Source organism: Stenella coeruleoalba (genome assembly GCF_951394435.1).
Source record: "Stenella coeruleoalba genome assembly, chromosome: 1".
NCBI classification, from domain to species: Eukaryota; Metazoa; Chordata; class Mammalia; order Artiodactyla; family Delphinidae; genus Stenella; species Stenella coeruleoalba.
Window position 1 is genome coordinate 132538061 of NC_137169.1, and position 25646 is coordinate 132563706.

Genomic DNA, 25646 nt, shown 5'->3' on the forward strand with positions numbered 1-25646 from the left:
ATTAAGTTTTTTCAAATGCTTTTCTGAATCTATTGAGATGATCATGTTTATTTTTCCTCTTAATAGGTTAATATGGTTAGTTATGTTTATGAATTTTTCTAATATTAAATCATTCTTCCATATCTGAGATAAGCCCAGTTGGTCATTCTTCCATATCTGAGGTAAGCCCATATTCTCTTTTTATGCACTGTTGAACTTAATTCAGTACAAACGTGTTTAGAATTTCTACATCTATATTTATGAATGAAATGGCCTTAATTTTCCTTTCTTGTAATGGCTTTGAATAGTTTTAGTATTAGGGTTGTGCTTGCTTCATGAATTGAGTTGGAATTTCTGCTTTTTCTTATTGTCCTGAAGAATTTGGACAATTTAGACCACGTCTCTTTCTTCACATTTTGATAGAATTGGCCTATAAAGCCATCTGTGCCTGGTATTTTCTTTGTGAGTATATTTTTAACTACCACTTCAATTTAATAGTTAAAAGACTTATTTGGGCTACTTATTTTTTCTTGACTTAGTTCTGGTAAGATTTTTTTTTTAATTTCTGTATTTTAGCTTAAATTTACAAAATTGTTTTATATGGTTGTTATTACTATCCCCTTATTCTTTTTAATCTGATTTTATTTTTAGTTATATTCCTGACTCCTAGAATTCTGACTCGCATATTTGGGTGATCTTGCTTTTAATGGGTCCTGCTCCATTAATCTATTGCCCTTTATTATTTCATACTAGCATTAGAGTAGTAACCCAGTGGATCTTGTTTGTTTTTAGCCGCCTTCAGTCTCTCCTGTAAATTGTCTTAAACTCAACCTTTCTGAATCACTGTATTTACTGTTATTTCCTATTAAAAATCTCTTACTCCTAGTGTGAACTCCTAATTGCTTAAAGGCACTGATTTACGAGGTAACCAATGACCCCATGATCTGATTACAAGCATACTGATACATACCAGTGTGTCCATTGTCTCTTGAGCATCTCGTCTTAATTTGTTCTTTGTTCATCCCCTTCTCGTTGGGGACTATATATATAATTTATTCTGCAATAATTTTTTGTGAAGAAAGATGAAGTTAAAATTCTCCCAAATGAATGTATATAAGGTGGTTTTTAAGTGTTTCACGAGGACAAGGACCACATGTCTCTTGTTCACTGTGTATTCAGTATTTATCACAATGTCTAGCACACAGTGAGTTCTCAGTAATAAATATTTGAACGAATGAATGGCTGTGCACTTTTTAATGTCTTGAATTTTTTTTTTTTTTTTGGTAATTCTGTGCGGTATTCCCCCCTTACCTGCTGTTTTACTTTCCATGGTTTCAGTCAACTCTGGCTGAAATATTAAATGGAAAATTCCAGAAATAAACTGTAAGTTTTAAATTGTGTGCCGTTCTGAATAGTGTGATGAAATCTCATTCTGTCCTTCACTGTCCCATGTGGGATGCATCCCTTTGTCCCTCATGTGTGCTACCAGCCTGTTAGTATAGGGAAAAACATGATATATATAGGGGTTGGTACTATCCATGTTTGAGGCATCCATTGGGAGTCTTGGAAGATATCCCCCAAGGATAAGGGGACCATTTATAACATAACCACTTGGTGGCACTTAACTCATTTAAAAACCTGAAGAGGCATGTTTACACTGATGCACACCGTAATGACTGTTCTTCACACATATGCAAAATGACAGTGTAAATCCTTATTAACACCGGAAGAGAAGTATCAGTAACCACGAGATTTTTTTCTTTTTTTCCTTTAAAAAAAAAAAAAACAGGTTTATTGAAATACAATTGGTATACAAAAAAACTGCATATGTTTAGTGTGTACAATTTGATGAGTTCGGAAAAAAAATCTAAAGTGATAGGTTACAGACTTGAAGTCCTTAGATCATAGGAATATTTGATAGTATTCTCTGCCATAGCCTCAGCATCTAGCCTAGAATTGGGTACATATTATATCTTTAATGTGTCATCATTTTGAAAGGATGTGTGAATGAGTATAAATTTTAACTTCTGCTAACTTCGCTTCTACCAACCCATCTCCAGATAATTTTGGCCCAAGATAAGGGAGCACTAAGTCTTGTTTTAGTTAACGACCTTTATGATGTCTCCTTTAATCATTAAAAATTTTCATCCAAGTTTATTTACTAAAGAACTGTGACTCAGAATACATATTAAAATAAATCAGCAGCAATGTTAATTGGATTCTAGATCTCCTGTTACTTTTCCTTAATCTGTCAATCATAAGATAGTTTTGAGTACAAAATACTGTAAGAATAATTACAAGAATGTGGTGGTATCACTGTTTGAGAATTGGGAGTAAGACAGTGTTCTCTAATGGAGAAAGCAGCCTTATCAAGGAATTCCTCAAACATACTGCAGTCAAAAATGTAAGAACTCACAAGACTTCAAAAGTCTGGCAGTCAAAATGTAAGAACTCACAAGACTTCAAAAGTCTGGCAAAAAAAAGTACAGGAGTATAAGAGTTAATGAGGGAAGATAATAGAAAAATTTTCTTTTGAAATCAGGCAAGATAGAAATAATTTACCAAATTGTAAGATCATAAGTGAATTAGTATTTTTGGAAAATGGTATTTAATTATAATATTGTAATGAAATATAGCGATAGGACTAAACTGTATTATAAAAAATCATTTTATCAAGTTTAATTTAACTCTACAGTTAACCTTGCTGGTGTTCGAAGTGATCATCTGAGGCTCTTTCCACCTCTGTGATCTCAGCCCTGTGTAGGTGCTGTAGGGAGTGTGGCAGAAGCCCTTGTCCATAAGTAGGTTATAATCTTGTTGGAGAGACCACATACGTGTACAGAGCCAGCCTCATGTTGTGGCTAAGTACACAAAATTCTAGAACCAGATCACCTGCCTCTTGCTTAGCTCTGTGCCCTTTGGGCAAGCTACTTAACCTCTTTGTGCCTCAGCTTCCACAAATGTAAAATGAGGATAATAATATTACTCCTTCTTCATAGACTGTTGATTGATAGGATTAAAAGAATTAATACATGTGAAGTGCCTAGAAAATTACCCACACATAGTAGGTGCTATCTAAATGTTCTCTCCTCTTACTAGAATGTAAGGTCCACATAACTTGTTAAATAAACAGTTAATAGCTAGATGACAGCGCTGTAAAGATTGAATTGAAAAATATGTAGACAGTATGTACACGTTTTTAGGAATTCAAATGAGGGAAGAAAGTAATATGAGTTGTTGGATAAGTTCTCTAACAGCCACATCGGTGAGTTGGAGCTTGCGTTGGATACTGAAATATGGGTTGAATATTTATAGGTAGAAATGAGCATAGGAGGAAGTGAATAAGAGGGAAGGACAAGTTCTTTTGGTTTAATTAGATATATGTTTTAGACCAGGAAAGATTGGTTTTGTTACCCTAACTGGATTGGTTTTCACTGATATTATGAGTTCATTTAATTTATTCGATTTCCTAGAATCTTCAGCTCCAGAATTGCAGCAAATTCCTGAAAATAGATTAGATTGGGAATTGATCATGATAATTATGTTTATGCTAAGACTATATGAAATAAAATTTGGAAACTTTTTTTCATATTTTGGGGGTCATCACCACCAGTTAAAAGCTGTTTTTTTTAACAAATTGATAATATTTTTGCTTTCATATTTTACAGGTAATTAATAATGCTTGTGCTACTCAAGCTATAGTAAGTGTGTTATTGAACTGTACCCATCAAGATGTCCATTTAGGAGACACATTATCAGAGTTTAAAGAATTTTCACAAAGCTTTGATGCAGCTGTGAGTACAGTCATATTATTCCTAAAATGCCCTGTCTGTGGTGGTTCTTATTTTAATAGGCTATTCTTAAAATTTATTTCAGATGAAAGGTTTGGCACTGAGTAATTCGGATGTGATTCGACAAGTACACAACAGTTTCGCCAGGTAAAGATACTTTATGTGAAATAAATACTGTCTCTGTTTTTTTGTCTCTCACTGTTTTTTTCTTCACTGTAGACAGCAAATGTTTGAATTTGACGCAAAGACATCAGCAAAAGAAGAAGATGCTTTTCACTTTGTCAGTTATGTTCCTGTTAATGGAAGACTGTATGAATTAGATGGATTAAGAGAAGGACCGATTGATTTAGGTAATGTGTTTACTATTCCTGGTATTTCACTTTTGATAAGGAAAAAAAGATTGGGTGTTCACCTTTGGTTTAGCCCTAGTCCTGCTTAAGTTTAGAAAGAGGAGGTGACTGTGAGGTGTGATGCCATGCAGGCTTTAAGCTCTTCATTACTTTATGAAATTAAGTAACAGGTAGTTAGGACATGTTGACTACTGTAGTTGCATTGGGACCTTTAGTTTTTTTCCTACAGGAAAAGTTTTTTTAACCCATAGATTACATAATTTATTTTTAATTTTTCAGTTAACTTTTAAAAACTACTTTTTTCTATGTAACTAGTGCATTAATGTGTTGTCCTTTGTGCCAAAGGGTGGATTTGTCCTGATCCCACCCCATCTCCTACCTTGAGCTAATGATAAATGGTAATTGAGGATGAGGTGGTTCTGATCTAGTAATGAACTAATAGATCCACAAAAGAATTTTAACTCCTTATTTTTACCTCATTAAGTTTTCTTTTTTTTAAATTAGGTTTAAGTGCAGTGTAACCTGTTTTAATGGAATCTAATGTTATCTGCTGTCCATAAAACTTTATACTTTCAGATTAAAAAATAAATTAACACATTCATTTTGCTTGTTCTTATTGACCATGCCCATGTCTAGAACTAATACTTCATCTAATGCAGATTTACATGTTTAAAAATATTTATTTTTCTATGTTTCTTAAAGAAAATTAGTGGCATGTTCTTTTAATTCTGTAGAAGCTGATTTTCTCTGGTTTGGGGGTTGATCTGATCGCTGCATTTTTTTCTCTTGGCTTCTGTCTGGTCAACCATTCCCTATTCATTAGATCCATGAGATATAAAGGAAGTAAAATATAAAACAGAACAGCCAGTTTTGCTATACAGCTGGTGGCTATACTAAAATTTAGGTAAAAAAGAGGATTAAAAAACTGGGTAAAATTTGTTTTGCATTGTGTGTGGATTTCATTTTCTTTTTCTGTAGTTATGATGGTGGGGAGTCAGAAAAGGATTGAATCCTTATTTTGTTACTAATATGTGAGCTGGTTTTTCTTAGCCCTCTGTCTCATCATCTGTAAAATGAAGGTAGTTATCCTTATCTCACAGAGTCGTGAGTTTTAATGAAATAATTCCCTAGTTCATTATTTTCTCAAACATTTGTTTAGCACCACTAAGTGACGCAACAATGTGGAAATGCAAATTATGATAATACTGTTTCCCCTTACCATTACTAAGAAAGAGTTGGAGCTTAACATAGTTATGCTAAAAGGTTTTTTACTATCCTGAATTTGTCAAAATATTAATAAAAAGATATTTTGGACCAAACTTTTGAAATAATATTAATGTTGATTTTATTTGACATAAATGCTTTTACATTTCTTCCTAGGTGCATGCAATCAAGATGATTGGATCAGCGCAGTGAGGCCAGTCATAGAAAAAAGGATACAAAAGTAAATGCTCAGCTAATCTTACTGGCATAACTAATGTTCTCATTTTTAAACCTTTATTTTATCATTGTTTAAATGAAAGGTGGATAGTGATATTTCGTTGTGGTTTTATTCTGCATTTCCCTAGCGACTAATGTTGAAAATCATGCCTTTTGTTTATTTTGTAATTGGATTGTTTTTTTGACTCTTGAGCCTTGAAATTCAGGCCTCTCACTGTTGTGGCCTCTCCTGTTGCGGAGCACAGGCTCCGGACATGCAGGCTCAGTGGCCATGGCTCATGGGCCCAGCCGCTCTGCGGCATGTGGGATCTTCCCGGACCGGGGCACGAACCCGTGTCTCTTGCATCGGCAGGCGGACTCCCAACCACTGCGCCACCAGGGAAGCCCCGAGCCTTGAAGTTCTTTACATACTCTAGCTATCACTAGTCCTTTGTCAGACACGTTGCCTGAAAATATTCTCTCCCAGTCTATAGCCCATCCTCTCCTCCTCCCAACATGGTTTTTCACAGAGCAAAAGCTCTTAATTCCAGTGAAGTCCAATTTGTTGGACTGTGAGTTGTACTGTGAGTTGTATTTTTGTTGTCCAATCTAAGAATTCTTTGCCTAGCCCTAGATCCCAAAGATTTTCTCCTTTTTTTCTAAAAGGTTTATATAACTTTTTACATTTAAGTTTATGATCTATTTTGAGTTAATTTTTGTGTGGTGTGAAGTTAAGTCAAGGTTCATTTTTTTTTTCCTCTGTCCAATTGGTCTATCACCATTTGTTAAAAAGGCTATCCTTCCTCCTCTGAACTGCTGCTGCACCCTTGTAAAAAAAAAAATCCAGTGGGGCATATTTGTGTGGGTCTATTTCTGGTTCACTGTTCTGTTCCATTGATCTATTTGTCTGCTGTCTGCAAATACTACAGAGTCTTGATGACTGCGGCTATATTGTAAGTCTTGAAATCAGGTAGACTGATGCCCCCGACTTTATTCTTTTTCTTCAGAGTTGTTTTAGCTGTTATAGATACTCTGCCCTCTATGTAAATTTTCGTATAATCTTGTATCTACAAAAATTCTTTCTGGGATTTTGATAGGAATTGTGTCAAACATCAATTTTAGGAGAATTGGCATTTTTACTATATTGATTTTTCCAATCCATGAACATGGTATGTCTATCCATTTACTTGGATCTTCTTTAATTTCTTTCATCAGCATTTTGTAGTTTTCCGCATGCTAGTTCCATATGTATTTTGTCAGATTTATACCCTAGCACTTCATATTCTTTTGAGTGATTACAAATGATACTATATTTTCTTTTTTGTTTCATGTGATCATTGTTAGTGTGTAGAAATAAAGTTGATTTTTTTTCTTTCTCTGTCTTGTATCCTTCAACCTTGCTAAACTCACCCACCAGCTTTAGAAGTTTTGTGAATTCCTTGACATTTCCTACATATTGATAGATGGTCATGTCATTTGTAAATAGGCACAGTTTTGAATTTGGCTATTTCTAATTTAAGTTTTATCAGTTTTTCCCTTACATATTCTGCAGGTCTCTTGTTCGTTGCATAAACATTTATGATCACTATTTCTTCTTAGTGGATTGACCTTTTTATCATTATGCAATATTTCTCTCTAGTAATTTTCTTTGCTCTGCAGTTTACTTTATTTCACAGTAATATAGCCACTTCTGCTTTGTCTTGATTCATACATGCATGATATATTTTTTCCATCCTTTTACTTTCAGCCTACCTATGTCATTGTATTTGAAGTGAATTTCATATAGACAGCATATATTGAATCATATTTTTTAGTCCACTCTGCCATTTTCTGTCTTACTGGGTGGATTGAGACCATTTACATTGAATGTAATGGATTTATAAAATTATGTATAAAATGAAATGTATATTTAATATGTAATTATTAATGTCTTATGGTTTAAATCTGCCATTTAAATTTTTTCTCTTTGTTCTGTTTTTTTGTTTGTTTCTCTGTTTTTCTTTTCCTGTTTTTCTGTGAGTTACTCAGACATCTATAGTGGTTTTGAGTTTATTTCCTTGTATAGCTTTTCTAATGGTTTCTCTAATTTATCCCAATCTACTGGTGTTAACATTTTACCAGTTTGAGTGAAGTGTAGAAATCTTACCTTCTTTTATGTACTTTTACTGTCCATTGTTATAATTGTCTTAAATAATTCTTCTACATACATTTAGGACTCCATCAGAAAGTATTGTAATTTTTATTTTAACCATGAAGCATAATTTTAAAAACTTAAGAGAAGGAAAATGTATTTACCCATATTTTTACTTTTTCCATTGTTCTTTCTTCTTCATGTTCCAGAACTCAATTCTTTTATCGTTTCCTGTCTGTTTAGAAAACTTCATTTAGCCATTCCTTTAGGGTAGTTCTGCTGTCAACAGAATCCTAGTTTTTCTTCATCTAAGAATGTCTTGATTTCCCTTTTATTTCTGAAGGTTATTTTCACTGTGTATAGAATTCCGTGTTGATAGTCTTTTCTTTTAGCACCTGAAAATTGTTATGTCGCTCCCTTCTGGCCTCCATGGTTTCTACTGATAAATCCACTGTTGTTCAAACAGTTTTTGCCCTATAGATATGGTGGTGTTTCTCCTGTTGTTGGTTTCAAATTCTTTTTTTTTTTTGGTTTGGTTTTAGTTTTCATATATTTGAGGATGATGTGTCTTGGTGTGGATTTCTGTCCATTTATTCTATTTGGATTTTGCTCAGCTTCTTGAATCTGTGCGTTTATATCTTGTCAAATATGGGAAGTTTTTAGCCATTATAACTTGGAGAACTTTTTCAATCTCACCCTCTTTCTCACCTCTTCCAGGACTCCAATGACACAAATGTCTCCTGCTTTAGTCCCACAGGTCCCTGGGGCTCTCTTTATTTTTCTTAGTCTGTTTTCTTTGTTCAGTTGGGTAATTTCTGTTGTTCTACTTTTCAGTTCACTGATTCTTTCCTCTGTCTCCTCCATTCTGCTGTTGAACTCACCCATTCAGCTTTTTTATCATTTTATATTTCAGTTGTAAAATTTCCATTTGTTTCTTCTTTATATCTTCTATTTCTTTGCTGAGACTTTTTTTTTTTTTGCGGTACACGGGCCTCTCACTGTTGTGGCCTCTCCTGTTGCGGAGCACAGGCTCCGGACGCGCAGGCTCAGCGGCCATGGCTCACGGGCCCAGCTGCTCTGTGGTATGTGGGATCTTCCTGGACCGGGGCACGAACCCGTGTCCCCTGCATCGGCAGGCGGACTCTCAACCACTGCGCCACCAGGGAAGCCCGAGGCTTTCTATTTTTTGTTTCCAGTGTGTTCACAATTGTTCACTGGATCATTTTTATGATGGCTGTTTTAAAGTCTCTGTCAGTGAATTTGGACATCTGTCATCACTCTGTCTGTTGAATGTCTCTCATTCAAATTGAGGTTTTCATGATTTTTAATAGGATAAGTGATTATTGATTGAAACCTGGGCATTTTCAGTACTATATTATAAGACTCTGGATCTTATTTAAAACTTCTCTTTTAGCTGGTTTTTATGGGCACTGTTCTGGCAGGGTAAATCAGGGATGCTACCCCATTACTGCCAGGTGGAAGTAGAAGTCCAGGTTCCCCACTCTGTCTTCATTGACACCTGAGGTGGGAAGGGGTTCCTTGTTACTGCTGGGCAGGGGTTGGGAGTTCTGGTCCCCAGTAGGGCTCCCCCTGATACTACCCTGGCCGGGAGGAGTAGCACTGCCTTGTGACTGCTCTCTTCATGGCTCCACTGATACCAAAGTTGGGAGGGGGGCTTCTTTACTCCTGGATGGTAGTGACTTCGCATTTGGCTTCCCACTTGGTTTCCTCTGACACTGCAAATAGATGTCATTACTGTTTGCAGGGATGAAAGTCCTAGCTCCCTACACAGCCTTTTCTGACACCACCCCAGGTGCCTGTTACAGCCTGGTGGGGGTGGAAGTCCAGGCTCCCTACCCAGCCTTTGCTGGCTGGTAGGGTTTGGGCCAGTTTTTTCAGTTGTGTTTGGGTATGGTAGAGTGGTTATTGTCTCAAAGTTCTCTCATGAGGTTGCCCCTTTCCTGTTTGGATAGAAAGAGCAGACTATTGGTGCTTTTTTGTCTGTGCCTGTTGGCATTTCTCAATTGGTGGCTTCTTTAACTCCAAGGCCAGGACATACGCAGCAGAATGATAATCCAGAGACTTCACCACTGTCATTCTTGGGTCCTGGTTCCCTAGCATGTCTGCCTTCTCTTCACTTCAGAATTTTAATTTTTTTCATTTTTAAAAAAATATATGTCTAGATTTTTTAAGTTTGATATTTTTTACTGGGAGGAATAGGGAAATCGAAGTCCCATAAGCAGAGTTTTAAAAACAGCATTTTTACATAGTTCAAAGTGCTACAGTTATACTGGGCCATATTCTTTCCAGTGAATAGAACTATTTATGAGACGCTCTTGCAGGTGAACTAATACAAAAACAGGCTTACATTTTCTACATGTTTTCATCTGGTTAAGTGCCATTTACATAATGTTATGGATAATCTTTCCAATGTCAATCCTTACCATAAACAAGCTTATACTATAAGATGTTTCATTGGTATCAGAGTAGTGAAAATAAAACAGTATTCAGAAATTTTACAAAAGATTATTTGTAACATATTACATAAATATTTATATGTTTGTATATGATAAAAGTACAAGTGAAATGTAAAACATATATATTAGTTAAGAATAGAAACAAAATCATGATTTGGAAAAAATTATATAGTAAGGAATATAGTTAATACCATCAAGATGCCAGTAAAATTAATTCAACAAATGTGAGGTCTTAGTTTAATTATTTTTTCTAATTGAGATAAAAGGTAATTGATAGTTACCATATTTTTTGTGAAAGTATGAGAACTGATGAAAACACTTATTTCAAATGTCTAGGAGGTACTAAAACATTTAATAATATATTTGTGATTGATGGAAATTTAGCTGATTTTTTCCTTTCATATATGAAAGCTTATTTATTTGTCTATAGACAAAAGTATTAATAAATAAATTTATATTGGAGTATAGTTGACTTCCAATACTGTATTAGTTTCAGGTGTACAACATATTTTTATAGATTATGCATCATACAAAGTTATAACAATATTATTGACTATATTCCTTGTGCTAAATGTTACATCCCTGTTTATTTATTTTATAAATGGTAGTTTATACCTCTTACTCCCCTTCACGTATTTCACCTACCCTGCCAATTCCCCACTCAACTACTAGTTTGTTCTCTATATCTGAATTTGTTTGAGTTTGTTTCTGTTTGGTTGTATTTGTTTTGTTTTTTATAGTGAAATCATATAATATTTGTTTTTCTCTGTCTTACTTATTTCACTTAACATAATACCCTCTAGGTTCATCCATGTTGTTGCAGATGGCAAGATTTCCTTCTTTTATATGGCTAAGTAATATTCCATTGTGTGTGTATAAAACGTCTTTTTTATCCATTCGTCAGTCAATGGACACTTAGGTTGCTTTCATATCTTGGCTATTGTAAATAATACTGCTATGAACATTGGGGCACATACATCTTTTCAAATTAGTGTTTTTGTTTTCTTTGGAAAAATACCTGGAAGTGAAATTGCTGGATTGTGAGCTCTTTATATATTTTGGATATTAACCCGTTATCAGATGTATCATTTGCAAATATCTTCTCCCATTCAGTAGGCAGCCTTTTCATTTTGTTGGTGCTTTCTTTTGCTGTGCAAAAGCTTTTTAGTTGGATGTAGTCCATTTGTTTATTTTTTATTTTGTTTCCCTTGCTCGAGGGGACAGATCCAAAAATTATTGCTAAGACCAATGTGAAAGAGCTACTGCCTATGTTTCTTCTAGGAGTTTTATGGTTTCAGGTCTAACATTTAAGTCTGTAATCCATTTTGAGTTTATTTTTATATATGGTGTGAGAAAATGGTTTAGTTTCATTCTTTTACATGTAGCTGTCCAGTTTTGCCAACAACACTTACTGAGAGACTTTTTCCCCATTGTATATTCTTGCCTCCTTTGTTGTAGATTAATTGACTGTGTGTTTTGTGGGTTTATTTCTGGACTCTATTCTGTTCCACTGATCTATATTTGTGTTTTTGTGCCAGTACCATACTGTTTTGATTATTTTGGCTTTATAGTATAGCTTGAAGTCAGGAAGCATGATACCTTCAGCTCTTTCTTTCCCAAGATTGCTTTAGCTATTTGGGGTCTTTTGTGGTTTCATACAAATTTTAGGAGTATTTGTTCTAGTTCTGTGAAAATAGGGATTATTGAATCTGTAGGTTGCTTTGGGTGGTATGGACATTTTAACAGTATTAATTCTTCCAATCCATGAGCATGGTATATCTTTCTATTTGTGTTGTCTTCAGTTTTTTCATCAATATCTTACAGTTTTCAGAGTACAGGTCTTTCATCTCCTTGTTTACTTTATTCCTAGGTATTTTATTCTTTTTGATGCAGTTGTAAATGGAATTGTTTTCTTGATTTCTCTTTCTGATAGTTCATTATTAGTGTACAGAAATGCAACAGATTTCTGTATTTTGATTTTGTATGCTATAACTTCAGTGAATTCACTTATTAGTTCTAATAGTTTTTTGGTAGAATTTTTTTGTATTTAATATCATGTCATCTGCAAATAGTGAGTTTTACTTTTTCCCTTCCAATTTGGGTGCCTTTTATTTCTTTTATTTTTTTTGTATGATTACTGTGGCTAGGACTTCTAATACTATGTTGAATAAAAGTGGTGAGAGTGGGCATCCTTGTCTTGTTACTGATCTTAAAGGAAAAGCTTTTAGCTTTTCACTGTTGAGTATGATGTTAGCTGTGGGTTTGGCTTAAATGACCCTTATTATGTTGAGATTGTTCTGTCTATACCAAGTTTGTTAAGAGTTTTTATCATGAATGGATGTTGAATTTTGTCAAATACTTTTTCTGCCTCTATTAAGATGGTCATGTGATCTCTGTCCATTGTTTTGCTGATATAGTTATAACGTTGATTGATTTGTGTATATTGAACCATCTTTGCATCCCTGGAATAAATCCCACTTGATCATTATGTGCAGTCCTTTTAATGTATTGTTGAATTCTGTTTGCTAATATTTTATTGGGGATTTTTATCTGTGTTCATCAGGGATATTGGTCTGTAATTTTCTTTTTCTGTAGTGTCTTTGTTTTTTGTATCAGTGTAATGCTGGACTCATAGAATGAGTTTGGAAGTATTCCCTCCTCTTCAGTTTTTTGGAATAGTTTGAGAAATAAAGGAATTAACTCCTCTTTAAATGTTTGGTAGAATTACCCTGTGCAGTCCTCTGATCCTGGAGTTTTGGTTGTTGGGATTTTTTTGTTTACTGATTCAATTACATTACTAATAATCAGCCTGTTCAGATTTTCTGTTTCTTCCTGATTCAGTCTTGGAAGACTGTTTCTAGGAAATTATCCATTTCTTCTAGGTTGCTGAATTTATTGGTGTATCATTTTTCATAGTATTCTCTTATGATTGTTTGTATTTTTGTGATACTGGTTGTAACTTCTCCTCTTTAGGAAAGATTTTTCTTTAATGTCAGTTTTTATGGTTAGCCAATTGGTAGATCTGTGTTTACCCCAGAGAATAAGGGGGTAATCACAGTAGATTATCTTAATTGTAATAGTGTTACATTTCTTTACTACATTATAAACTTTATTTTTTTTTTTAGGTACAGTGAAGGTGAAATTCGATTTAACTTAATGGCCATTGTGTCTGACAGAAAAATGATATATGAACAGAAGATAGCAGAGTTACAAAGACAACTTGCTGAGGTTTGTGGCCATGTTTTTATGTACAAAGTTCTAGCTTCGTTATTCTCTCAGGGAAACTATTTATTTTCTTTTTTCCTTTTTTCCTTCTTTCTTTCTTTGTCTGAAATATAGATTTAATCAAGTATCCTGAGTGGTGATTACAAGAATATACTCTGGAGTCAGGCTTCTTAGATTCAGCTCCTGCCTTTGCCACTTAGTGGAAGTATGATTTGAGTGTATTTCTTTGTGCCTCAGTTTCTTCATGTAAAGTAGGGATAATAGTATTTACCTTAAAAGGTGGTTGTGAAGAATAACTGAGATAACATATATATAAACCACTTAAAAAAAAGTGACTGACAAATAGTATGTGCTAAATAAGTGTGAACAATTTACTGTAATTTCATTATATAATTAAGCAAGTTAGAATATATTTCTTACAGAATTAATTGGGCACGTTTAGATTCACATGTAATCTTTACTATTCCTTATGATGATTATCTTTCTAGTAAATATGATTGGAGAAGACAATTAGTAATAGACAAAGACTTTTTTACATTCCTTTGATCACATTTTCATGAGTATATTTAAGCAGATTTACTTTATAGCTCAACAGCAGATTATAGCAATTCAGTTTGCTACAGTATAGATTATTTTTAGATTAAAATTCATATGTATTGTTGTAGAAAATAGAAAATTGGAAGATACTATCTAGCTTTTATCCTTTAATATTGCAGTTAGTAAGCTGGTATTCCATCACCAATATTAAGAATAAAATTTGAAAATGATTGTACTATGTTTATCATTTAAAAAATAGTTTAGACTTAAGCCTCAGTCATTAGGGTGTGTTATTTCTTTTTCTTTCTCCTAAGGAGGAACCCATGGATACAGATCAGGGTAATAACATGTTAAGTGCTATTCAGTCAGAGGTTGCCAAAAATCAGATGCTTATTGAAGAAGAAGTACAGAAATTAAAAAGATATAAGGTACGTACTTTTTATTTGTTCCTTTAATGTTTTAGTATAGAGTGGTATATTTTGACATGAAGGTATGTTGAATGCTTGATTGTTTTTTCCCCATCATTTACACTTTTTCAGAATAATGTGTTGTTTCCCTGGCATCCTATAAAGGTAACTAGTGAGGTTTCTTTCCTTTTTTTTTTTCTTTTTTTCAAGTATTATTACAAACAGATAATGATGCTAAAGTTCACTGCAGTTATTATTGATGCTCAGATTATCCCATCTTTAGCCATTGGAAGCCACTTCAGGCTGTCTCCTAAGTCCTTTTGATGTGACTCTCTTCATCTTTCATAGCTTCCTTGCTTTCTAGTATGACAAGATGTTTCAGACTCATCTTGTACATTTCCTGCTTCAGACTTGGAATCAGCCATTTTTTCAAGAAGTCCTGAGTGCTTTTGGTGAGAAATCGTATTTAGAAACCATTATCTGATTGCTCAGAGTGCTCAGTCATACTGATTCTTCTTTACTTCTAGGACTTTTCAGAGCTAAGAAATACGTTTTTATTTCTTTTATTTTTGAAGAGAAAATGCAACATGAATTCATATTAATACTCAAATTTAGGATAAAAGGGCTTTTATATTTGAAGTTAAGCATTTGTATCTTTTCAGCTGAAAGTCTTGGTTTCTATCAACATTAACATAATTACCTATTTGCTTTATGCTATCTGTATTTGTATGTATATCTAAAAAGGTTCAGAATAACAGTGCCAGTAGTATTAATAACAACTGAGAAGTTTTTTCTTCAGTTAATTTTTTCGTTAGGATATATTTCATTTTGGATGTGCAATCAAATTAGCATATTCTAAAATTCATCTGAAAAAATTGTCTCTTGGTGTCATCCTATCACCAATTTAATACAAAGTTGGATTCGTTTTTCAAATTTTGCTTTCCAGTTTTTTTAGGGCTTAACATTTTTTTAATTTATTTTAATTATGTCAAACATTATATAACTCAGAGTAAAATATTAAGCAAGGCTGTCTTTAATAATGTCATTCTCCTTCACTTGCAGTCTGTCTGATAAGCTTTTTTTTTTTAAGCATCTTTATTGGAGTATAATTGCTTTACAATGCTGTGTTAGTTTCTGCTTTATAACAGAGTGAATCAGTTATACATATACATATGTTCCCATATCTCTTCCCTCTTGCATCTCCCTCCTTCCCACCCTCCCTACCCCACCCCTCTAGGTGGTCAAAAAGCACCAAGCTGATCTCTCTGTGCTATGTGGCTGCTTCCCACTAGCTATGTGTTTTACGTTTGGTAGTGTATATATATCCATGTCACTCTCTCACTTTGTCTCAGCTTACCCTTCCCCCTCCCCATATCCTCAAGTCCATTCTCTAGTAGGTCTGTGTCTTTATTCCCGTCTTGCCCATAGGTTCTTCATGACCTTTTCTTTTTTCTTAGATTCCATATATATGTGTTAGCATACGGTATTTGTCTTTCTCTTTCTGACTTACTTCACTCTGTATGACAGACTCTAGGTCCATCCATCTCACTACAAATAACTCAATTTCGTTTCTTCTTAGGGCTGAGTAATATACCATTGTACATATGTGCCACATCTTCTTTATCCATTCATCTGCTGATGGACACTTAGGTTGCTTCCATGTCCTGGCTATTGTAAATAGAGCGGCAGTGAACATTGTGGTACATGACTCTTTTTGAATTATGGTTTTCTCAGGGTATATGCCCAGTAGTGGGATTGCTGGGTCGTATGGTACTTCTATTTTTCGTTTTTTAAGGAACCTCCATACTGTTCTCCATAGTGGATGTATCAATTTACATTCCCACCAACAGTGCAAGAGGGTTCCCTTTTCTCCACACCCTTTCCAGCATTTATTGTTTGTAGATTTTTTGATGATGGCCATTCTGACTGGTGTGAGATGATATCTCATTGTAGTTTTGATTTGCATTTCTCTAATGATGTTGAGCATTCTTTCATATGTTTGTTGGTGATCTGTATATCTTCTTTGGAGAAATGTCTATTTAGGTCTTCTGCCCATTTTTGGATTGGGTTGTTTGTTTTTTTAATATTGAGCTGCATGAGCTGCTTGTACATTTTGGAGATTAATCCTTTGTCAGTTGCCTCATTTGAAAATATTTTCTCCCATTCTGAGAGTTGTCTTTTCATCTGAGGGTTGTCTTTTCATCTTGTTTATGGTTTTCTATGCTGTGCAAAAGCTTTTAAGTCTCATTAGCTCCCATTTGTTTATTTTTGTTTTTATTTCCATTTTCCTAGGAGGTGGGTCAAAAAGGATCTTGCTGTGATTTATGTCATAGAGTGTTCTGCCTATGTTTTCCTCTAAGAGTTTGATACTGTCTGGCCTTACATTTAGGTCTTTAATCCATTTTGAGTTTAGTTTTGTGTATGGTGTTAGGGAGTGTTCTAATTTCATTCTTTTACATATAGCTGTCCAGTTTTCCCAGCACCACTTATTGAAGAGGCTGTCTTTTCTCCACTGTATATTCTTGCCTCTTTTATCAAAGATAAGGTGACCATATGTGCGTGGGTTTATCTCTGGGCTTTCTATCCTGTTCCATTGATCTATATTTCTGTTTTTGTGCCAGTACCATACTGTCTTGATTACTGTAGCTTTGTAGTATTGTCTGAAGTTAGGGAGCCTGATTCCTCCAGCTCCGTTTTTCTTTCTCAAGATTGCTTTGGCTATTCGGGATCTTTTGTGTTTCCATACAAATTGTGAAATTTTTTGTTCTAGTTCTGTGAAAAATGCCAGTGGTAGTTTGATAGGGATTGCATTGAATCTGTAGATTGCTTTGGGGAGTATAGTCATTTTCACAATGTTGATTCTACCAATCCAAGAACATGGTATATCTCTCCATCTATTTGTATCATCTTTAATTTCTTTCATCAGTGTCTTGTAATTTTCTGCATACAGGTCTTTTGTCTCCTTAGGTAGGTTTATTCCTAGGTATTTTATTCTTTTTGCTGTAATGGTAAATGCAAGTGCTTCTTTAATTTCTCTTTCAGATTTTTCATCATTAGTGTATAGGAATGCCAGAGAGTTCTGTGCATTAATTTTGTATCCTGCTGCTTTACCAAATTCATTGATTAGCTCTGGTAGTTTTCTGGTAGCACCTTTAGGATTCTCTATGTATAGTATCATGTCATCTGCAAACAGTGACAGCTTTACTTCTTCTTTTCGATTTGGATTCCTTTTATTTCTTTTTCTTCTCTCATTGCTGTGGCTAAAACTTACAAAACTATGTTTAAGAATGGTGAGAGTGGGAAACCTTGTCTTCTTCCTGATCTTAGTGGAAATGGTTTCAGCTTTTCACCATTGAGGGCAATGTTTGCTGTGGGTTTGTCATATATGGCCTTTATTATGTTGAGGAAAGTTCCCTCTGTGCCTACTTTCTGGAGGGTTTTTATCATAAGTGGGTGTTGAATTTTGTCGAAAGCTTTCTCTGCATCTATTGAGATGATCATATGGTTTTTCTCCTTCAATTTATTAATATGGTGTATCACATTGATTGATTTGCATATATTGAAGAATCCTTGCATTTCTGGGATAAACCCCACTTGATCATGGTGTATGATCCTTTTAATGTGCTGTTGGATTCTGTTTGATAGTATTTTGTTGAGGATTTTCACATCTATGTTCATCAGTGATATTGGCCTGTAGTTTTCTTTCTTTGTGACATCTTTGTCTGGTTTTGGTGTCAGGGTGATGGTGGCCTCGTAGAATGAGTTTGGGAGTGTTCCTCCCTCTGCTATATTTTGGAAGAATTTGAGAACGATGGGTGTTAGCTCTTCTCTAAATGTTTGATGGACTTGGCCTGTGAAACCATCTGTTCCTAGGCTTTTGTTCGTTGGAAGATTTTTAATCACAGTTTAAATTTTACTGCTTGTGATTGGTCTGTTCATATATTCTATTTCTTCCCAGTTCAGTTTTGGCAGGTTGTGCATTTCTAAGAATTTGTCCATTTTTTCCAGGTTGTCCATTTTATTGGCATATAGTTGCTTGTAGTAATCTGTCACAACCCTTTGTATTTCTGCAGTGTCAGTTGTTACTTCTCCTTTTTCATTTCTAATTTTGTTGATTTGAGTCTTCTCCCTTTTTTTCTTGATGAGCCTGGCTAATGGTTTATCAATTTTGTTTATTTTCTCAAAGAACCAGCTTCTAGTTTCATTGTTCTCTGCTATCGTTTCCCTCATTTCCTTTTCATTTATTTCTGATCTGATGTTTATGATTTCTTTCCTTCTGCTAATTTTGGGTTTTTTTTGTTCTTCTTTCTCTAATTGCTTTAGGTGTAAGGTTAGGTTGCTTATTTGAGATGTTTCTTGGCTCTTAAGGTAGGATTGTATTGCTATAAACTTCCTTCTTAGGACTGCTTTTGCTGCATCCCATAGGTTTTAGGTCATTGTGTTTTCATTGTCCTTTGTTTCTAGGTATTTTTTGATTTCCTCTTTGAATTCTTCAGTGATGTCTTGGTTATTAAGTAGTGTATTGTTTAGCCTCCATGTGTTTGTACTTTTTACAGACTTTTTCCTGCGATTGATATTGAGTCTCACAGCATTGTGGTCGGGAAAGATACTTGATAGGATTTCAATTTTCTTTAATTTACCAAGGCTTGATTTGACCCAAGATATGATCTGTCCTGGAGAATGTTCCATGAGCACTTAAGAATAAAGTGTATTCTGTTGTTTTTGGATGGAATGTCCTATAAATATCAATTAAGTCCTTCTTGTTTAATATATCTTTTAAAGCTTGTGTTTCCTTATTTGTTTTCATTTATGATGATCTGTCCATTGGTGAAAGTGGGGTGTTAAAGTCCGCTACTATGATTGTGTTGCTGTCATTTCCCCTTTTATGGCTGTTAGTATTTGCCTTATGTATTGAGGTGCTCCTGTGTTGGGTGCATAAATATTTACAATTGTTATATCTTCTTGCATTGCTCCCTTGATCATTATGTAGTGTCCTTCTTTGCCTCTTGTAATAGTCTTTGTTTTAAAGTCTGTTTTGTCTGATATGAGAATTGCTACTCCAGCTTTCTTTTGGCTTCCATTTGCATGGAATATCTTTTTCCATCCCCTCACTTCCAGTCTGTATGTGTCCCTAGGACTGAGGTGGGTCTCATGTAGACAACATATATATGGGTCTTGTTTTTGTATCCATTCAGCCAGTCTATGTCTTTTGGTTGGAGCATTTAATTCATTTACATTTAAGGTAATTATCGATATGTATGTTTCTATTACCATTTTCTTAATTGTTTTGGGTTTGTTACTGTAGGTCTTTTCCTTCTCTTGTGTTTCCGGCCTAGAGAAGTTCCTGTAGCATTTGTTGTAAAGCTGGTTTGGTGGTGCTGAATTCTCTTCGCTTTTGCTTGTCTGTAAAGGTTTTAATTTCTCTGTCAAATCTGAATGAGATCCTTGCTGGGTAGAGTAATTTTGGTTGTAAGTTCTTCTTCATCACTTTAAATATGTCCTGCCACTCCCTTCTGGCTTGCAGAGTTTCTGCTGAAATATCGATATTAATATTTCTGCTGAAATATTAACCTTATGGGATTCCCCTGTATGTTATTTGTTGTTTTTCCCTTGCTGCTTTTAATATTTTTTCTTTGTATTTAAATTTTGATAGTTTGATTACCATGCGTCTTTGCATAATCTCCTTAGATTTAACCTAAGGAGATTAAGCACAGTATGAGACTCTGTGCTTCCCGGACTTGATTAACTATTTCCTTTCCCATATTAGGGAAGTTTTCAACTATAATCTCTTCAAATATTTTCTCAGTCCTTTTCCTTTTCTCCTGGAGCCCCTATAATTCAAATGTTGGCGCATTTAATATTGTCCCAGAGGTCTCTGAGACTGTCCTCAATTCTTTTCATTCTTTTTTCTTTATTCTGCTCTGCAGTAGTTATTTCCACTATTTTATCTTCCAGGTCACTTATCCGTTCTTCTGCCTCAGTTATTCTGCTATTGATCCCTTCTAGAGAATTTTTAATTTCATTTATTGTGTTGTTCGTCACTGTTTGTTTGCTCTTTAGTTCTTCTAGGTCCTTGCTAAGTGTTTCTGTGTTTTCTCCATTCGATTTCTAAGAGTTTGGATCATCTTTACTATCATTGTTCTGAATTCTTTTTCAGGTAGACTGCCTACTTCCTCTTCATTTGTTGGGTCTGGTGGGTTTTTATCTTGCTCCTTCATCTGCTGTGTGTTTTTCTGTCTTCTCATTTTGTTTATCTTACTGTGTTTGGGGTCTCCTTTTTGCAGGCTGCAGGTTCGTAGTTCCCATTGTTTTTGGTGTCTGTTCCCAGTGGCTAAGGTTTGTTCAGTGGGTTGTGTAGGCTTCCTGGTGGAGGAGACTAGTGCCTGTGTTCTGGTGGATGAGGCTGCATCTTGTCTTTCTGGTGGGCAGGTCCACGTCTGGTGGTGTGTTTTGGGGGTGTCTGTGGTCTTATGATTTTAGGCAGCCTCTCTGCTAACGGGTAGTGTTGTGTTCCTGTGTTGCTAGTTGCTTGGCATAGCGTGTCCAGCACTGTAGCTTGCTGGTCGTTGAGTGAAGCTGGGTCTTGGCGTTGAGACAGAGATCTCTGGGAGATTTTCACTGTTTGATATTACGTGGAGCTGGGAGGTCTCTTGTGGACCAGTGTCCTGAACTTGGCTCTCCCCCCTCAGGGGCACAGCACTGACTCCTGGATGGAGCACCGAGACCCTGTCATCCACACAGCTCAGAATAAAAGGGAGAAGAAAGAGAAAGAAAGAAAGAAGAAGATAAAATAAAGTTATTAAAATAAAAAATAATTATTAAAAAAGAATTTTTTTAGTAATAAAGAAAGAAAAGAGCAACCAAACCAAAAAACAAATCCACCAATGATAACAAGTGCTAAAAAGTATACTAAGAAAAAACGGACAGAGAGAACCCTAGGACAAATGGTAAAAGCAAAGCTATACGGACAAAATAACACACAGAAGCATACACATACACCCTCACAAAAGAGAAAAAGGGAAAAAATATATATATTGTTGCTCCCAAAGTCCACCTTCTCTATTTGGGATGTTTCGTTGTCTATTCAGGTATTCCACAGATGCAGGTACATCAAGTTGATTGTGGAGATTTAATCCGCTGCTCCTGAGGCTACTGGGAGAGATTTTCCTTTCTCTTCTTCGTTCGCACAGCTCTTGGGGTTCACCTTTGGATTTGGACCCGCCTCTGTGTGTAGGTCACCTGAGGGCATCTGTTCTTCGCTCAGACAGGACGGGGTTAAAGGAGCCGCTGCTTCGGGGCCTCTGGCTCACTCAGGCCGGGGGGAGGGAGGGGTACTGATGCGGAGCGAGCCTGCGGTGGCAGAGGCCGGCGTGATGTTGCAGCAGCCTGAGGCGCGCTGTGTGTTCTCCCGGGGAAGTCGTCCTTGGATCCTGGGACCCTGGCAGTGGCGGGCTGCACAGGCCCCCCGGAAGGGAGGTGTGGAGAGTGACCTATGCTGGCACACAGGCTTCTTGGTGGCGGCAGCAGCAGCCTTAGTGTCTCATGCCCATCTCTGGGGTCCGCCCTGTTAGCCACGGCTCGCGCCCATCTCTGGAGCTCCTTTAAGCAGCGCTCTGAATCCCCTCTCCTCGTGCACCAGGAAACAAAAGAGGGAAGAAAAAGTCTCTTGCCTCTTTGGCAGCTCCAGATTTTTCCCGGACTCCATCCCGGCTAGCCGTGGCACACTAACCCCCTGCAGGCTGTGTTCACACCGCCAACCCCAGTCCTCTCCCGGTGTTCCGACCGAAGCCCAAGCCTCAGCTCCCAGACCCCGCCCGCCCCGGCGGGTGAGCAGACAAGCCTCTCGGGCTGGTGAGTGCCAGTCGGCACCGATCCTCTGTGCGGGAATCTCCCCGCTTTGCCCTCCGCACCCCTGTTGCTGCGCTCTCTCCCGCGGCTCCAAAGTTTCCCCCCTCCGCCACCCACAATCTCCGCCCGCGAAGGGGCTTCCTAGTGTGTGGAAACGTTTCCTCCTTCATAGCTCCCTCCCACTGGTGCAGGTCCCATCCCTATTCTTTTGTCTGTGTTTTTTCTTTCTTCTTTTGCCCTACCCAGGTACGTGGGGGGGTTTCTTGCCTTTTGGGAGGTCTGAGGTCTTCTGCCAGCGTTCAGTAGATGTTCTGTAGGAGTTATGCCACATGTAGATGTATTTCTGATGTATTTGTGGGGAGGAAGGTGATCTCCGCGTTTTACTCCTCTGCCATCTTAAAGCTCCGCCTGATAAGCTTTTTTCAGAGAGTGAAAAGAGTGAAGGAAAGTTCGAATTTTGTAGGACTTTGGAAATGGCTCTTATTCAATTTGTCATGTTTGTCACAGTAGAAAAAGCAGTTTTTCATTTTAATCTCAGTTGAAGGCAGGGATTGTTCTTTTTCTTTCTGTTGCTTACCACAGTGTCAGGATACTGATTTGCAACACACTTAACAGCCAGCAATGTGATTTTTAGAATACATGGACCTTGGACTAGTAGGACTTCTTCAGGTGGAAGTGGTAGGGACTGGCTCCAGAGTATTTCAGGCAGGAAAAAGGAGGGCTGAATATATGGTGACAGGAAAGTAAGGGATGAAAATTTGAATGTTATCTTCTATTTTATGTGATATAAAAAAGACCCCTACCTATTATTCATATATTCTTATGCAGTGTTGTTACATAATTAACTAATTTTTAATAGTTATCTAAAATAAAACTAAGTTTTTAGAATCTTTGCTACATTGTTGGAGAATACTTTGTTCAAAAAAATAAAATGATTCTCATACTGATATAAAATGAACACGTTAAAATTTTAGTTAGTTCATTAATGGAGCAAACCTGTAAGATGTCACAACTATTTCAAAGAAGTCAAAGAAGCTCAAATTTATATGAAGTATAGGAATGTTGAAACGAATTCACAAAAGATGGAAACTTTTTTCTTCCCCTATGGGAAGGGAAGTAAATTGAACCTCTACCAGACAGTGAAAGGTTGCAATCACATAACTTGGGAGAGCATACTTTAGACAATGCAGTTTTCCCTTGAAGCACAGACAGTCCCTACAGTCTATTTGCTTTTGGTCAAAAATAATGTCAAAGAAAGATTGTTCTTAATCACACAATAAAGCTGGTCTCATTAGGCATGGCCTTATTTACATAGTAGCAAGAGTGTTGATTTATCACGTGGGCCTTCTAAGTTTGCTTTCCTTTTTTCTTTTTTTTTAAGATTTAATTTTATTTATTTTTGGCTGTGTTAGGTCTTCGTTTGCTGCGAGTGGGCTTTCGCTAGTTGTGAATGGGGGCTACTCTTCATTGCGGTGCGCCGTCTTCTCATTGCAGTGGTTTCTCTTGTTGCAAAGCACAGGCTCTAGGCACGCAGGCTTCAGTAGTTGTGGCACGCAGGCTCAGTAGTTGTGGCGCACAGGCTTAGTTGCTCTGTGGTATGCAGGATCTTCCCGGACCAGGGTTCGAACCCATGTTCCCTGCATTGGCAGGTGGATTCTTATCCACTGCGCCACCAGGGAAGTCCCTCTAAGTTTGCTTTCATAAGTTAAGTTTTCATAAATTATCTCAGATTAGACTTTTAAAACCCTCTGTTATTTGCTAAGCCAAGAGTAGGAAGCAGCACCCAGGGAACTCTCTCCATATGTTTTATTGTAATTAGTCTTTATTCTCAATCGCAATGGAAGTCTCATTATTTCTCATATTTTTTTTTATGGGAATGGAGGATTTTCTTCCATTACTATTTTGAGTTGGAGGCAAAAATTAAAATATCAGAAACTTAGTGAAAATACAAAGTTAGTGTGGTTTGATATATGTTTTATTTTCAGATTGAAAATATCAGAAGGAAGCATAATTATCTGCCGTTCATTATGGAATTGTTAAAGACTTTAGCAGAACACCAGCAGTTAATACCACTAGTAGAAAAGGTAAGTATTTTACTGGCCAATACTTAAATTAGATTTAGATTCTCCAAAAAATGTTTTTTGGCTTGAGAAGAGATAAAATTTGTTGAAGCTTTTTATTTTCCTTTTTTTGCTCTTACTTACTGTTTTTCATCTAGAGGAACATTAGTTCAATCTAATATTGCAAAATAAAAACAAGGAATTGCATTACTGCTTTAGCTTTCCAGAATCCTTAGTGTCAGGAATTCAGGTTGTGCTATATTAGAATGAAATGTAAAACATTTTTCTTTCCTTAGCTGAAAACAAATTATTAATTTTAGTTATTGAAATAATAGATTTTTCTTATTTAACTTAGCAAAAATTTGAATTATCATCAAATTTACTACTAGAATGAAGGGGGAAAAAACATAACCTAGCCTAAGAAATAGGTTTTCTTATTCCTAAGTTATTACTCTTTCCACTGAGGGAAAACTAGCATAGGTTAGTGAAAAATTTGGACCGTTAACTTAAAGACCAGAATACATGGTAGGTTTTTTTTTTCTTATTTTTAAGTTCATGAAGCAAAGATACATTTCAACCCAGCTGTTTGATATCATCATAAATTCTAAATAATACAAGATGTGAGTTAAGGTTTTTCATATATACATTATTATCTAGATCCTGAACATGTGCTTCAACTTTTAGCATTAAATGTAAAAATTTACATTTAAGAAAATTTAGAAGAGGACGGCTAAGTCTTCTCTTTTCCATATAGGTTTCTCTATTCATGTATCTCAGGGTGTTAAATCATAAAAGTCCAAGATGGGAAACTGATTTTTAAAGTTTTAGATTAACAGTTAGGGTCCTGTGATCCTCAGAATTGCCTGGTTAACAGAGTACCTCAATATTATATTCTTTGTATGAAACACTATGAAATATTTCTCTGTTGAAAATATTAAACAAAATGAAATATAGGCTGTTATGCTCAATTGTATGATGTATCAGGTATTAAGTATAGATAAATATTATTAGGGACCAGACAAATGTTATTAGAGAAATTTTAAATATATATGTTGTGCTTTAAAATTGGCCTGTGAGTAAACTTTTTTGGGCAAATTAAGAAAAGGACCATTCTTATTTGATTTTAATGACAGTATATTTCCATAATTTTTTAAAAAGCATAGAGTACAATAGCTTTTACATTATAACCATAATTCCTTAGTTCACATTATTTTGGACACAGGGTGGCAGTATATGAATGCCTAGTGTTAGTGGAATACCAACTCAGTCTCTTCTTGTGTTTGCATTTGTTTTATTGAATATAATACAAAGACATTATATGTCTGTTTTATTGAAAGGGTAGTTACTGACTTGCTTGTTCTTTGACTAATAATATTGTACAAGCAACATTGAGATATATTTCTTTCTGTATAGACACTATAC

General features: G+C 35.7%; 1 protein-coding gene across 4 annotated transcripts in view; it reads left to right on the forward strand.

The window, feature by feature from the left end:
- The window catches only part of UCHL5 (ubiquitin C-terminal hydrolase L5), a 48020-nt gene that overhangs the window by 17380 nt on the left and 4994 nt on the right, over positions 1 to 25646 (forward strand). For 3 of the 4 annotated variants that reach the window (XR_013828132.1, XR_013828133.1, XM_079919987.1), the window contains exons 4-10: positions 3648 to 3773; positions 3856 to 3917; positions 3990 to 4120; positions 5501 to 5564; positions 13273 to 13375; positions 14224 to 14337; positions 24150 to 24248. Coding sequence is in view for 2 of the 4 variants with exons in the window: in XM_079919987.1 (XP_079776113.1) it covers positions 3648 to 3773; positions 3856 to 3917; positions 3990 to 4120; positions 5501 to 5564; positions 13273 to 13375; positions 14224 to 14337; positions 24150 to 24248 (699 nt within the window). In the remaining 2 variants the exon portion in view is untranslated. The remainder of the gene's footprint in view (positions 1 to 3647; positions 3774 to 3855; positions 3918 to 3989; positions 4121 to 5500; positions 5565 to 13272; positions 13376 to 14223; positions 14338 to 24149; positions 24249 to 25646) is intronic. The other variant, XM_079919988.1, reaches the window with a different exon arrangement.